Genomic DNA, 16,349 nt, shown 5'->3' on the forward strand with positions numbered 1-16,349 from the left:
GGAGGGATTGGTCGGTAGGGATCTCCTTGTCTCATCGCGCACCAGCGACTCCTGTGGCGGGCCGGGCGCAGTGCGCGCCAGCCAAGCTTGCCAGGTGCACGGTGTAGCCTCTGACACATTGGTGCGGCTGGCTTCCGGGTTGGATACGCGCTGTGTTAAGAAGCAGTACGGCTGGTTGGGTTGTGTATCAGAGGACGCATGACATTCAATCCTCGTCTCTCCCGAGCCCGTACGGGAGTTGTAGCAATGAGACAAGATACTACAACAATTAGATACCACGAAATTGGGGAGAAAAAGGGGTAAAATTCAAAAAAAAAAAAAAAACTTCCAAATGAAATTCATTTTTTGTTCCATGACCAACACCGCCATCTTGTCTATTTCAAATATTTTCAAATCTCATTGAGACAGGTGGGGGTCCACCCCAAAGTGTGTAATGACCGTGACTCAGAAATCTATCGTCGTGTTGAATGGAATTCACCTGTCTCGATCAATGAGAAGATTTGAAATAGACAAGATGTCAGTGTACACATTGTTGTGTTACTTCAGCATTTTCTAAATTCAAACAAACCACCTGCAACTATCCATGGAAGTTTTGAAAACATGCATTGTCTTCCAAGTCGGGAATTGAGGAAGTATCGCCAAGTAAAGTTTGCAATAATGCCTACCAGCCAGCTGTAACAGATTAGTAATGGTCTGATTAGGCAATACTTTGTATAGCTAGGTATACTATCTATTCTGTGGTCCTCCTAACATCCTTTCCCCTTTATCTTCTCCTCTCTTCTCTTCTCCTCTCTTCTCTTCTCCTTCTCTTCTCCTCTCTTCTCCTCCTCTCCTCTCCTCTCTCCCTCCAGACTCAGTGGCCTAGTTAAACTGTGTTGGATTCTAACAGCACATAGTTAATAGAGAGGGAGAGAGGGAAACCAGGCCTGTGGAAGTGTGAAATTCCCAATTTCAGAAGGATTATTTGTCGCTCTTCGTCCGTACACACACACACACACACACACACACACACACTCACACCTCTTCTGCCTGTTTCGCTACATGGTTGCAGACCCAGAGAAATGTGTCGAGGAAAAACATATGATACCATCTCTTTCAGCCGGGACACAGTGGTTAGATGTGACACTCTATTTGTTAGAGGGAAAGCACAGTATTTTTCATGGTAAAGTAAGTGACCTTATACAGTGACCTGGAATGTACAGTATTGGAGGAGGATAAAGTGACACGGTGTGTGATGGGGTCCATTGACATAGAGTTGGGTTCATGCAATCAAACCAATAGCAACGTACCTTTGTTTCCACCACTAAACCCACACACGTACCCTTGTCTAAAAACGTAAAGCATCTGCCTGTGAAGGGACGCTACCTAGTATTCTTAAAGGTGACTCACCACCTGGATTCGGTCTTATGGAGCAACATTTGAAATTGTGTATTTTACATTGGATACAAGTAGAGCAACAAAATGGTATATCATACACTAAAATGGTATATCATACACTGCATTTTTGAGGAACTTTGGGAAAGTAATTCTGTTTTGAGAAGTCGATAAACCTGTAAACTCACTTTTGAGAAAATGACCTTTGAATGTTTTGGTATGTAGTGAAGAGCTCTTTTTTTGTCTATACCCATTCAGCATCGTTCACACCCTCTTAAGCTTTAGCCCCACCCATCTCGTTTCGCTCTTGGAACGTTCAGAGCACACACTTGACTCCCTGACCGATGATTTGTTTACCTCTGGATAACATGAAAACAGCCTAACCAGCTCTGCTGGCAACAATTTCATTAAAGTGTACAACGGGTGTTGTACACTTTAGCTAAAGACATGTAGCTAGCTAGCTAGGTAAACAATGGACCTAGCTAGGTAAACAACGTGTACAATCACACATGTCACGTAAGCTAACGAGCCAGCCAGCTAACGTTATCTAGGTAAACAACAATGAACACAGTGCCAAATCATGTCGTTACTACCCTGCATGAATATGCTGGGAGCTAACCAACCAGGTTCAATGATAGCTAGCTAACATTAGGCTCTAACTAGAAAAGCAAACGGCTCTGGGATACCACTAATAACGTCAGCTAGGGAGCCAACCAGCTAACATTAGCTAACTAGCTAACAGTACAGTTTAGCTTGAAATGAAACCACTTTCCGTCAAAATTAGAAATGTGTAATATCTGAAAATGTAGCTAGCTAACGCTAGACTGTCTTACCTGTATACATCATCATGCATGATGGACATATCTCCCTGTCACGAATGCCATGCCACGGTTGTCCTTAGTTTGAAGATGTGATCCAGAGACAGGTGTTTTCTCCATGTCTTTAGCTACCATACACTATTTCCACTGATTTCAAAACTTGATCCTCCAGAAAGTGGAGAGCAACACTTATGCAGCTCCACTACACAATACATTTTTTTAAAGCCGCGTTAGACAGAATTAAGCCTCTATATGGCAGACCAATACGAACTCCTCTCACGGCATGTCCAGCCCACTCATTATCTCATCCAGTCATGGCTAGTGGGAAGATTGCTGTCTTTTTCTGTGGCTTAACCAACAGGGCTCGTAATTTTATTTTTTTATTCGTATTTACAGATGGCATACAAGTTTGTTATTAAGGCATGAAAGTTCACATGTTCGAGAAGGCATTTTGATAAACAAATACTTTTACGTTCAAACGGCTCTCCTGTGAAGTCGTGACTTGCGACATACGCCTAGTTTCCTGAATAGGGTGACATAGAGTAAATAGCCATTCTGCAGTGACAGCAGTGCTGTCAGTGCAGTGCTCTCTCTCTCCATCTCCATCGCTCTCTCTCTCTCCCTCTCCATCTCTCTCTCTCTCCATCTCTCTCTCTCTCCATCTCTCTCTCTCCCTCTCCATCTCTCTCTCTCCCCCTCCCTCTCCATCTCTCTCTCCCTCTCCCTCTCCATCTCCCTCTCCCTCTCCCTCCCTCTCTATCTCTCTCTCTCTCTCTCTCTCTCTCTCTCTCTCTCTCTCTCTCTCTCTCTCTCTCTCTCTCTCTTTCTCCATCTCTCTCTCTCCCTCCCTCCCTCTCTCTCTCTCTCTCTATCCATCTCTCTCTCTCTCTATCCATCTCTCTCTCTCTCTCCCTCTCCATCTCTCTCTCTCTCTCTATCTCTCTCTCTCTCTCCATCTCTCTCTCTCTCTCTCCATCTCTCTCTCTCCCTCTACATATCTTTCTCTCTCTCCCTCTCCATCTCTCTCTCTCTCTCTCCATCTCTCTCTCTCCCTCTCCATCTCTCTCTCCCTCTCCCTCTCCATCTCTCTCTCCCTCTCTCTCTCTTTCACTTTCTCCATCTCTCTCACTCTGCCTGTGTGTGTGTATGTGCTAATGGTCCAGATGGCTACTCTGTCCTCCGCCATGGACACATATGGCCTCTACTTCAGTCAGACCCCCCCTACTGGGGACACTTTAACACTATGATATGATGGCCTGTTCTTGGCAGGAGGAGGGTGTCTTCTGTTCCATACTGTTGAACGACCATTAGTAGAAGATAGATGTTATTAGACAATGAAGATAGACGTGATGGAAGCATCATGGTCCTTGGTGCTAGATAGCGTGTTTCAATTGGTCAGGTCATAGTGTGGAGGTTGGAGGACATTGGTGATTTAAGACGTAGGGTAATGTGGAGTAGAGGTTCGTGATTGTTTTGAGAAGGAACTAGAGGTCAAAGAGAAGCGGAGGATAGAGAAAGAGAGACAAAGTGTGTGTGCATGCGTGGCACTGTGTGAGTGTGTTCGTATGTATGCACCTGCATATTTGGTGTGTGAGAAAATGCGAGTGAAATCCTGCAGTGGTGTCCCTCCTCGTCACCCGTCATAAAGAATGATTTCTTGGGCCACTGCGGCCAGGGCATGATGAGGTCATGGCGCCATCATTTGTTTTCCAGAAGCGTGTGAAGCTATTGATTGTGACACCAGGGCTCCAGGCAAATGTCGTCCATATTTACCCAGATTAATTAAACAGTCCTGCTTCCGCACGTCACACTGCCTCCAGGAATACGTTATCGCTAGCTCTGTCAGTATGAACCTGCATTTAAACTCTGAACGCGTTCTGTCTCCACACAAAAAGGAAATGACACTGACAGGGTATGCTAAGTAGCCTGGTTCCCAGGTCTGTTTGTGCTGAGTTGCAAACATCTGTGGTAATTGTGCATACATCTCCCTCTCTCTCTCTCTCTCTCTCTCTCTCTCTCTCTCTATCTCTGTCTCTCTCTTTGTCCCTCTCCCTCTCTATCTCTCTATCTCTCCTCTCTCTCCGATTAGCATAATAATTATGCTTATAATTGAAAAATAATGATTGTCATTATAAACCTGGGCAGTGCGTTTTGGCGGGACTGAAATTAAATATGGATGCCACCTTGTGTTCTCCCACTTAATCAACATCTTTTGAAATATAGAGCCGTATCTCACCTGACAGAACACAGAATACAATATTAAATTGAATACAGTACCGGAGACCGAGAAGAAGATATGGCACTTTGTCAGAGCGAGAGCTATTGTGTATTAACTGTCAATAAATAGTTGAGTTATCTATATAGCTGAGTGTGTTTAGCGATAGGTACAGTGATGAGGTGTGGCAAATCTCACTCGTTTGTCCACCACACAATTCACTGACTAGCGTATTTCTGTGCCTAATGGTTTTGTCCATTATCTGACGTCTAATTCAGGTACAGTAATTCTGGGACCTAATTCAGTAGAATGCAACGTTCAGATTACATTTTAGATAGAAATGTAGCGTATTGATACTGAGACAAAGACCTGATTCTGCATGATAAAGAACCATGCTTGTTCTACACAATATTGAATAAGCCCTATTGAACATCCTATAGGTCTTTTTTTTGCAGTCTATTTGGCCTTGATTGGCTGTGTGTCTCCCCTCCTCCAGGTGATGTCATCGTGTACATCAATGACGTGTGTGTCCTGGGCACCACCCATGCCGACGTGGTCAAGCTGTTCCAATCAGTGCCCATCGGGCAGAGCGTAACCCTGGTGCTGTGCCGTGGCTACCAGCTGCCCTACGACCCCGAGGACCCGGGCGCCAGCGCCGGCACCACCACCACCCTCCTCTCCCCCCTGGGCCTGATGGAGCAGCGCCCCCTCCTGGTCAATGGACGCTCCAACTACGACAGCTACATGGACTACATTTCGCGCACGGCACGCTTCGTCCAGGAGCACGGTGACCAACATCTCAACGCCCACCACCACCATCAACCCCCTCCGCCGCCGCACCCCGGCGACACCCACCTGGACGGCTCCTCCCTGACGCCCGGCGGGCCGCACGGCGAGGACTCGGTGTCCATGGCGTCATCGGGGGCGACGCAGGCGGAGCTGCTGACGCTGACCATGGTGAAGGGGGCGGAAGGGTTCGGGTTCACCATCGCAGACAGCCCGACGGGCCAGAGGGTGAAGCAGGTGCTGGAGCCCCAGGGGTGTCCTGGTCTGTGTGAAGGGGACCTGATCATAGACATCAACCAGCAGGGAGTGCAGGGCCTCAGTCACACCCAGGTGGTGGAGCTGCTCAAGGAGTGTGCCGTCGGGGCTGAGACCAGCCTGGTCATCCAGAGGGGTGGAGGAGGTAAGAATATGCCTTGGGCCTCGATAACCGGCTGGCTACTTCCTGTCTTTCTCTCCATGTAGAAGAGCTTCTTCATATACCCATCTCTCTCTCTCTCTCTCTTCCTGCCCCTCTCTTTCTTTCACTGTCTTTCTCTTTCTCTCTGTCTTTCTCTTTCTCTCTGTCTTTCTCGTTCTCTCTTCTATCGATATTATATCCTTCTATCTCTGTTTCTCTGTATATCTTGCTCTCTCACGCTGTCTTTCCCTTTCTCCTCCTTTCTCCTCTTTTATTCTCTATCTCTCTCTCTTTTTTCCTGGTGACCTGGTCCAGGTGAGTGTGTGTGTTCTGTCTGTGTGTGTCCTGTCCTAAGACCACAGAAACCCATTATACAGTACGGCCGTGTTTGACTGACACACAGCTACTCTCACGGGATCTTTACTCTACTTCATTTTACTTACTGGGGAGAAAAAGTGCTTACCTTCCGTTTACTCTGAAGGACTCATGTTGTGCGTATTTAGCTTGCGCTCTTTCTTTGGCATCCGAACAGAGATTTTTTTTAAATTACATTTCCTGCTTGATAAAAACGCTGACTCATTTTTAAGGTTTTTCAGTTTTTCTATTTGTACTGCAACCTAAAAGTTTAGTATGTGTGCAGAGTCTAGACTTTTGTGAGCAGAAAATTACAGCCCAAATAAAAAGACTGTAAGATATAAGCTGTGTTCGAACACTCTTACTAACATACTGTATACTACATACTTAGTGAGTATATACTACATACTATTAGTTCATTTTAGTAAACGAACAGTATCCTTTCAGTTGAGCGTACTAGCTCTTCGCCTGTCTACCGGAAATTGATGCTGTTGCTATGCAACCTCTTGCTAGCTAGTTAGTATACAAATGACTAGTTAGACATTTTCCGACTTTGGGGGTGTTCTTAAATTCAATCTGGAGTGTCAGAGTGCGCTCGTAAATTCCGAGCATAGTCAGATAGTTTGTTGTAAATCAGAGCATTTTGCTCTCGGAGTGCACACTGGACGCTCGGGCCGAAGAGTAGGGTTGATTTGAGTGTTCTGACCTTGCAACGGCAGTCAAGCACCCAAGCTAACGTTGGCTAGCTTGCTAGCTGCTTCCAGACACAAATGAGATCACTCTGACAATTTGACTTGCCCTAGCAAAGCTGGCAGTTTTCATGTTATCCAGAGCGTTGGTGACTGTAACTGTGCTGCTGCTGGCAGCAATTTAATGACATTTTTTTCCTGAGGTTTACTGACACCAGCCATATTCAATGGATGTTGAGCGCTCGTTAATGAATTATTCTGCAAATCGGAGTAGATAGCCAGAACGAATTTATGAAAGCACCCGGATGTCCATTGAGAACGCACAACGACTATATTTAGCTAAGCTAAGAATGACGGGAATAATCAAGTCAATTAGCATTGGGTAGTTAGTTAGATAGCCTATAGTTAATATACTGGCAAGTTTGATGTATAAGTAGCCCAACGTTAGGCTACTAACTAACGCTAGGTAGCTAGCTAACAATATACCGGTACATACTGCTGTAATGATATGCTATGTAGTTTGTAATGACAGTGTAGCTAACAAATTGTCAGCCAACATAACATGTAAGGTAACTTATTTGAAAAGTCATTACTTTATTACATTGGTCAACATTTTCTTAACATTTGTCATAATTAGTTAAGTAGCAATGAATTTGTATACGCTCTCGTTGTACTTCGTTGCATATTTTCCTCATCTGAAAACGATGTGAAGCCACGCTCATTCCCTGAATAATTGCATTGTGGGTCCTAAAGTACGGAAATAGTGTCCTCTGCTTGTATACTTCATATTTTGGAGAATGTAGTACGACATCCGGGAACTTTTGGCATACTAACTATATCCATACTATGACCAATAAGCATACTATATACTCAATTTCACGTCACAAATAGTATGGTTAGTATGAGTATTAGAACAGCTATAGAGTAGATCTGTTCTATGTGAGCTATTTCTATGTTTCCCATTCTTAAGTTTCGTTTTTGCGTCTTTTACTTTCGGTGTTGTACACCAGCTTCAAACAGCTGAAAATACAATATTTTTGGTTTTGGAAAATATATTTCAGAGGTGTTTGGATGGTACAATGATTCTCTACACAATGACTGCTTGTTTTGTCACATAAAATGAAATAAGGGGAATTACTAGAATTTTTGCAACCAGGAAATGGTGGAGCGATTTCTGCATATTGCACCTTTTAAGATTTGATATGGAACCCAATATTACTACCGTCACCTATTCAAGTCAGAAAAATTGACTTTCTTCTCTAAGGTTGCAAACCTCTACTTGATGGACCTTGTTTAATGTGATGTCAGTATGGTTTTGTATCATTCAGGGGAGAAAGAGCGATCTCATGGAGGAGAGAGAGGGAGTGATCCCGTCCACTTGTATCTGTAGGAGGTGGAGATTTTATTGATTGAATTTCCTGCTTGATAAAATCGCTGACTCATTTTCAAGGTGTCTGTTTTCTATTTGCTCTGCGACCTTTCTTTTAGAAAAAGTATGTAAGACTTTTGTGTGCAGAGAATTACAGCGTGAAATAAATAGACAATGACGCGAGCAGGATATAGAATGTTAACAAGCCACCGCTAGTTGCTAATTTGCGCTATAGTGTTTTTATTTCCGTCTTGTTTGTCTGAGAGGCCTGCTAACAGACAACATAGCCATCTTTATCTCAGTCATACTATGATTCTCCTCTTGTTTCCTCAAGGATGATTGGAGTGTTGTATAGATGATCACATCAGATAGATCAGTGATATGAAAGCTGTACGTATACAGGTACATTACTTGGGTTAGGAAATCTGTTAAAATTGTATAAGGAACTCAATGTCACTGGTCAAAGTCAGAAAAATCTCACTTTCTAATATAAGGTAGAAAACCTCTACTTGATGGACCTTGTTTAATGTGATGTCAGTATCGTTTTGTATCATTCAGGGGAGAGAGAGAGAGAGTGATCCCATCCACTGTAGAGGTTCATAGATAGCAGGACATGAGTTGTAGTTAAGCCTGCTGTGATCAGCAAGCTCCCATTAATCCTCCTGCCCTATTGAAGTGTGATTGCAATAATGCCCCACAATGACTCAGCCATTACACTGGTGCTACGCACGCACACACCCCGTCAGTAATTGTTGATCAACTGGTAGAAGACTAATAGTCAGAGAGCCAGGCAGATAGCTCCATGGTGACTAACTTACAGAGAAAGGTCAATGTCATTTTGGGAATTGATCTACTGTCAGTTGCACATTTCTTTATTAGGCTGGCATGTAATCCATGGCCCCACAGAGCGCATGTGAACAGAATGAGAAACAGAGGGAAGGGGGAAGCAGGGGAATGGAGGAGAGAAGAAAGCAGAAGATGTGAGACCAGGAAGTGGGATTGGGTGCTAGGAGGGTTAAGTCATTTTTGTCTCATGAGGGATGCCCACACACACACACACACACACACACACACACTCAAAGAGCCTCCCATCTGTGTGGTAGTCGGACCCTGGCGCTCTCCTAGAAGCGCTGCCTGCTGGCCCATGAAGCAGCTAGCTAACTGATGTAGATTTAGTCACATTACATCAAACCCAGTTAGCACCATTTAGCTCTTCCACACCACCACCCTGAGGCAGAACGCCACAGTGGAATGTCTGTTTGTCGGACATCTTGTGACAGACTCACCCTGTGAGGGTGAAAGGTCATAGTAGTCACTTGACACGATTCAGTCTGTTTCAAACATGGCCGTCTGCAGTGGGGAAAATTATTAGCCCCACCCATATTAGCCCCACCCATACCACATTGGCTGGAGATTCTGTCACAAACTAATTTTTCTTCCATTAGGATTTTTTCAGTGATTGAATTGGAATTTCAATTCACCTCATGTCCTAACTTGAACTGAATTGGAATGGAAAGGACCTCAACCCCTGCAGGCAATAGCTCACGCTCCCTTCCGGCTCCCAGATCTTGACTTCTGTTGCTTCGGGTGAAAACAGAAAAAATATCTTTCCATCCCTCCAATCCAATCAGGGATGAGAGCTTCCAGCGTTTAGCCAAGCCATTACGGCCCTAATAAAACTGTCACCATTCCATTGTAATGATGTTCCAGCTCTTAATGCCCAGCGATTTGGCTGGGCTGTCAGGGAAATGGACCCAGGCCATACATTCTAATTAAAATGGCCCTTGTCTCGGTCCCTGAGGACCTGTGCCTCCACTCAACTCACTGCCCAGAGAGAGAGTAAAGAGATGACCACCAATGTCTGTCACCACATTACATTCAACTAGCAAACATGTCCTCTCTTCTCATTGACTCTCAAATGCCTTGTTTGTGTCATGGCACATACACACAGACACACAGACATACACACAGCTCATCTATTTGGTAAACACTCTCAAACTGAGAGAGAGAGCAGAGGGAGGACTAGCTAACTAAGTTGATTATGCATTGGCTCTGTCCGTTGTGCAGCAGTGTGTGTATGAGAGTGTGTGTATGAGTGTGTGTGTGCGTGTGGTGGGGCCAGATGGTTGTGTGGCTAGCACTGCCATGCAGCTCATCTAATGACAGACGGCTCCAGACGTGTCAACAGTCTACCACCTCCCAGCCTCACAACACACTGAGACAGCACCATCTGGTGGATGTGTTTAGTACTGACACCCTCTGTCACCAGAGGGGGAAGCTGTGACAGCCTTATTATTAAACGCTCATCTTTTTCACACACACACACACTCATGATTTCTTGTCCGTGTAGAGCCTCGCGGCGCTGTTGTGGCTCTTTTATGGCGGGTTGCCGTGCCAACCCCTCCATTAAAGGCAGAGACAGTGTTAGTGAGATCCTAAATGATCAGTGGGGGCTGAGTTACCCCACAGCAGCTCTGTCTGTCAGGGGATGGCCACAGGCCTCACTAACTATGATGAGGGAGAGCTCTTATCTCTGGGAGCTATTGACTATTGAGATGTATGATTTCAGAGAGGGCCCAGCACTCTGTTTGTGTGCGATTGCTTGCGTGCGTGCGTTTGTTTATGATGTAGCCCGGCTGCACGTTGTCATGGTCACCAGTACTCAACGGATGAGCTTTGCCGTGAAAGTTGCAACCACTGTCACTGTGTGGAGGCTTCATTGAATGTGTTTCACCGTGTCTCCACAAATATTATAGTATTTGAAGTGACGTTAGTGATCATCATTGCTTAATGGTAGCAGAAACACATATATTAGCTGTACATACACTGTGGATGTAATGTCTGTGTTTACACTGTGCCTCTAGCCCATAGCTTTCTGCTGTTCCTGTCATATAGTTGTTCATTATTGCTTCATGGTTTGCTACTTCATAACTACCTTATGACAGCTAAATTGATTTTATCAGTGCAGTCACTTGAGCTTGCGATGTGAATGTGTGTGCGTGAGCTTATGTTTGGTTGTGTGTGTGTGTGTGTGCGTGTGTGTGTGCGTGTGTGTGTGCGTGTGCGTGTGTGTGTGTGTGTGTGTGTGTGTGCATCTATGTGTATGTCTTCACTTGTATTGGTATCAATTCCCATAACGCTCATCGTCAGGAATGGAGGAGGTCCACACCGTTTACTCTCTCCTCCATGGATCAGAAACGGACTCACTTACCATCCCTAACATCCAGTGAATTACGCGTGATCACCTTTAAACGGTCCTGTTCTCCTAATAAAGTTAAGATATTCAGCCATCCCTTCAACTCCCCGCTGACTCCTGGCCTGTTTCTGCCAATACAAATAGCCGCCGTGCCTCTCATCAGTGCCACTAATTAGCGAGTGTGCTGCAGACACCCTCATTAAGGCCCAACTACGCCATTATCCAAGCTGCCTTCACCATAACACTAATTGGAGGATTTCAGACATGTCCGTTTAGTGTGCCTCAACGTGGCAGGATTGTGAAGTTCACATACGTTCGCCCACCCATGCTTACCCATCAGCAGAAACCCATATGTATACATACACAGTACACACATACTCATACACCCATACATGGTCAATAGCTGTTTGCTGGTCGAGTACACTCTCTCACTGAGGTTTTCTCTTGAAGGATGCTGCCAGTGTGTGAGTCATTCTAGTCTTTCTTGCTCACTTGGCCTGTCCTGTTCCCTCCTGTTCCCTCATAATGCTCTTTAAGGTGGCTATATCTTCCTCATGGCTGAACCAGAGATGACTATCACAACAAAGAGAGAGAGAAGGAGAGAGGGAGAGATCGAGAGAAGGGAGGGATGGAGAGTCTTTGAATCAATGTGCACCGCCCAGCAACACAGGGATTATACAGCACACAGCCAGACAGTGATTCATTGGCTAATAGCAAGAGGCGCTAGAGCAGGCTGCCTGCCAGACCAGCACAGTGCTGAACAGCAACAGCCATGTTCACAGCTCTGTCTCCACCAACATGCACCATGCAGAGCTGAGCCAATGCAGAACTGCCCTGTGCCGCTGCAGGAATCCTTGGCCAATCAGAATGGCCCTAGGAGAGAGGAACAGGAAGAGAGAGGGATGTGGAAGAGACATTCAAATGGCTTATGGGTGAGCAGCCAGGTCAGATCCCAGCGGGGCTGGAAGAGGTTAGACACATTTACTAGGGTTGAGTGGTGCTAAGATCACTTTCATTGAGTCAGGGGTTAAGGCTTCACAAAAGTGTGTAGCGAGTCTAAGTAGGGTGCTTAACCTGGATCGGCTCAACGGCTCCATTGACAAAACTAGGCCCTTTTATTTGGAGTGTGTTTAAAGCGTGCGATTTAAAGTGTGATTGTATTATACGAGTAGTAGGGATAAAGAAATGATTGTGTTGTTGTGAGCTGTAATGTGGATTGAAGCATGGAGTGCACATCGTTTCTACTGTTCCTCATCTAGATGTGTGTTGGTATTGAACACGTGAGTGAACATGGAACCAGCATGCAACAAAATCCATTTTCATGCGCCAGATATGATTTAAAATAGCTAACCGTCCCTGTGGGCTTTATTCATAAGCTATGCAAAATTCCATCAAATCGTAGTGTTATCCAAATCTCATTTAAATAATGACATGGCCTGCTGTTAGCCTGGCGGTGTGATATTATAGTGCTCTTCACGGTTGTGAGTGTGTGTGTGCACATGCATGTCTGTACGCGTGTGCAGGTGTGTCGTGTCATGTTGGAAATATCTACACCTACATGGGGTTTCGTATGGCTCTGATTCAATCAACTCATTAACTGTACGGGGGCAGCACTAAGTCCCATTAGTATGTTACTGATTCATTTAGCATACAGCTCTTTCGTCGTAGACAGAAAATATGTCAGCCCTCTCAATCTCACTGACAGTCACACTTTACATCAGAGCTATTTATCATTTTTCTTCTAATCAGGAAGTGATTCAAACTTCAGCCAGCCAATCAATTAATCAAGGTAGAAAAGAAAGCCCGCAGTACTTCAGCCCTCAAGCTCCCAAATTCAATATCCCTTCCTTACATACAGTATACACTACCTGATATCCTGAGGGGCATTAGAACCATGGGCAGGGCCAGTTGTTCAGTGCTCCGCCATGGTCATCGATTAGTTGCCACAGGAAACTGCAGTGGGTCAGCATGGTCTCATTGGAGCAGAAGAGTCACCGTAAAAATGGTGGTCCTGTCCCACTGCTCTAACATGGTCCTGTCCCACTGCTCTTACATGGTCCTGTCCCACTGCTCTAACATGGTCCTGTCCCACTGCTCTAACATGGTCCTGTCCCACTGCTCTTACATGGTCCTGTCCCACTGCTCTTACATGGTCCTGTCCCACTGCTCTAACATGGTCCTGTCCCACTGCTCTAACATGGTCCTGTCCCATTGCTCTGTGACAAATGATTCACTTCAGACACCTCTACTATGTCAGATCTCCAGGTGGAATGTGATCATTGCAAGTGTTACATACTATGAGTACTGTAGGCCAATGATAACGTGACCTGTCATGGTTAACTTGCAGATGTAGCACTAGCTCAGATCCTTGCACTATCTGAACTATAAAATTGGTTCTACCGTACCAGGCAAACTAAATTAAATACAGCTCAGGTATTAGAACATATTTGACTCAGTAATGTTCTCTGCTATGGGGTCTCACAGGAACAGAGTCAAGAGTCTGTCACTCAATACATCTCAGTGCTGATCTACCATAGGAAAGGGCACCACTGACATCTCTGTCTAACCAAACACCTCCTATGCCTGAGTTAACAATGAATGGATTTCCCCTGTGGAGTACCCTCCATGATGGTTGTTGCTCTGCCTTTCCCAGGGAACACAGGTTGTTATGTCTTGAAGTAATGCCGGTTGAAAGCAGGTCATTCTAAGAGCACTCGTAATGATTGACCTTGTTTTAAGAAAGTGAAGAGAGTCAGTTTTCATTAAAAAACAGACCTGCCGTCTGAACGCTCTCTCATGTATCACCCAGTAATGTGGGTTCTTTATCATCTGTTTATATGTTGTGCCTGTGCTGATAGAGCTGTCCAAAAAAATAATTGGATTTGAAAATTGTTAAAGTCGTTCCTGATAAGCTGCTGTAATTTCCCCCCCATCTATAAAAATCTATATTCTAGCTGTGGATCTGTGCAAGGCAAGCTCCAGTCAGATTGATGACTCACTGAGAGAGACTGATAGTTTGCAAATATGTCTTCTCTGTCGCTTCATCTCTCTCCCTTCCTCCATCCTCTACCACCCCCTCTCTTTTGTTGATCACTTTCCATTTCTGCTGTGCCACTCGTTGGTGATGGAGGGCATGTTTACGGTGTGATTGCGCCCTTAAAAAGAGACTAGCGCTGGGAAGCCTCCTGGCATTTAAGGCAGGCAGCCACTCGCTAATTCGATCCTCGACGATTTGCATCCACTCGTTCTGTTCCTGGAGAGGGTGAAAATTGAATTGAGAAGACAGACAGTCTGTTGTTTGTTTTTTTAGTTTTTTTACGTTTCTCCGGGGGGGCCGATGTGGAGTGAATAGTTTGGGCCGTATGTGTTATGAAGCTGGGTCTTTTGATGTGAGACTGCTGCCTTGCGTTGCATAGCTCTGTGTGTGAACACTGGCGGGGGAGAGTATCGCTGGCATTCCTGCATTCTGTTACACTCTGTTTGTTGTGATCATGTGTTCTAGTAGATTGTGGAATGTTGTCATTTGCTGAGTAAATGTTGGCTGGGCCTGTTTAGATGACAGTGGTGGTGGGTAAGGACTCGCCCTTCCCCTTCGGTGTTTGCAGATCTGAAGGATCTGGACAGATAGAAGTGTGGCGGTGGAGCTTCCACCATATTATTTACAGCTTACAGATGGGTGTATGGGGAGGGGAGGGGTATAGGGGGCTAAGTGGGTTCTGTTTTCCCATGGAAAACACATGACCTACTCCTAACACAGCCAATTCATTCACACTACCCTCCGGCCAAAATCATCCCAAAACGTTGCACATTCACACAGCGCCTCTGGTATTCCTTCAATCAATTAACGAAAGTCACAGTCCATGTTGATATATTAGAAGTAGACACCTTTAACTGGAATATGAATATTTACCCGAGAAACAGTTGGAGCCCTCTGGCCTGGCAGTATGTGGTCCAAGCACAGTAGTGTCGTGATATGTCATCACCCCACACACATGCTGTGACTGTTGTGACTACAGTTCCCTGAATGATTCAACCCAAGGCAGAGGTCCATACGACTGCTAGAAAATGATGTAATTAAGTGCATGCAATGACTTCCTAAAACCACACAATTACAGGACCTACACGGCTCTGTACACTGTAGTGCAGTGAGATTCGGGGTCGGGGTCGGGGGAACTGCAGTAGGGGTTGCAAAATAAAAACATATGTAGAATTATTTTTGGAACCAAAAATTTGAGGACAGATGGTACAGTATACAAACGTTTTTGAGAATATAATTTTATTGAGTAAATATATTAATTGGTTTCCTTTCATTTTGATAAGAGAAGAAAATGTGATGCATTGAAGATTATTTGTTGATGTAGAAATCCAAATGTACCGATTTCAAAGTTGTGTCATTTGACTTGGGGTGGGGTCGCGAGAAATTCTTCAGGGAAAAAATGGGGTCCCCGGAAACAGTTTGAATACCATGGCTGTAGTGTATATCTGGTATTGTATCAAATCTGCCAGTCTAACATGGAAACTTACTGTGTAGGTTATATTTGTCAGTGGAAAACAGTCCCTCCTGTGTTGAATGGTGAAGCCTCATCACCTATCGAATCATTCTCATCAATTTAATCCAACTTTAGAGTCAGGGGAGAGTTTAGGGTTTTCTAAGGTTATGACCTATTATACTTCTGTGAGAATCCAATTTCTTTCTTTATCAAACCGTCACCTTTGGTGTTTTTCCCAAGCGTTGTCCCTGTAAGGCAAATTCAATGACAGGGAATTCTGTTATAAGATCAAGCCTGGAGGTTTATCCAATTATTTGGGATGATTTAGCAACACATACGGTAATGTGTATATATATACACTGAGTATACCAAACATTAGGAGCACCTTCCTAACATTGAGTTGCACCCCCCATTTTACCCTCAGAGCAGCCTCACTTTGTTGGGTCATGGACTCTACAAGGTGTCGAAAGCGTTCCACAGGGATGCTGGCCCACGTTGACTCCAATTCTTGCCACAGTTGTGTCAAGTTGACTGGATGTCCTTTGGGTGGTGGACCATTCTTGATACACACGGGAAACTGTTGAGCGTGAAAAACCCAGCCATGTTTCAGTTCTTGACGCAAACCGGTGCAGCTGGCACCTACTACCATACCCTGTTCAAA

At 44.9% G+C, this 16,349-nt stretch overlaps 1 protein-coding gene across 1 annotated transcript in view; it reads left to right on the forward strand.

Annotated features, from left to right (window-relative positions):
- LOC139378509 (membrane-associated guanylate kinase, WW and PDZ domain-containing protein 2-like) overlaps positions 1-16,349 on the forward strand; it is a 271,242-nt gene that overhangs the window by 226,305 nt on the left and 28,588 nt on the right. The window contains exon 11 of the mRNA XM_071120733.1: positions 4,904-5,593. Within this exon, the coding sequence (XP_070976834.1) occupies positions 4,904-5,593 (690 nt within the window). The remainder of the gene's footprint in view (positions 1-4,903; positions 5,594-16,349) is intronic.

This window comes from Oncorhynchus clarkii, chromosome 21, assembly GCF_045791955.1.
Source record: "Oncorhynchus clarkii lewisi isolate Uvic-CL-2024 chromosome 21, UVic_Ocla_1.0, whole genome shotgun sequence".
Taxonomy (NCBI): domain Eukaryota; kingdom Metazoa; phylum Chordata; class Actinopteri; order Salmoniformes; family Salmonidae; genus Oncorhynchus; species Oncorhynchus clarkii.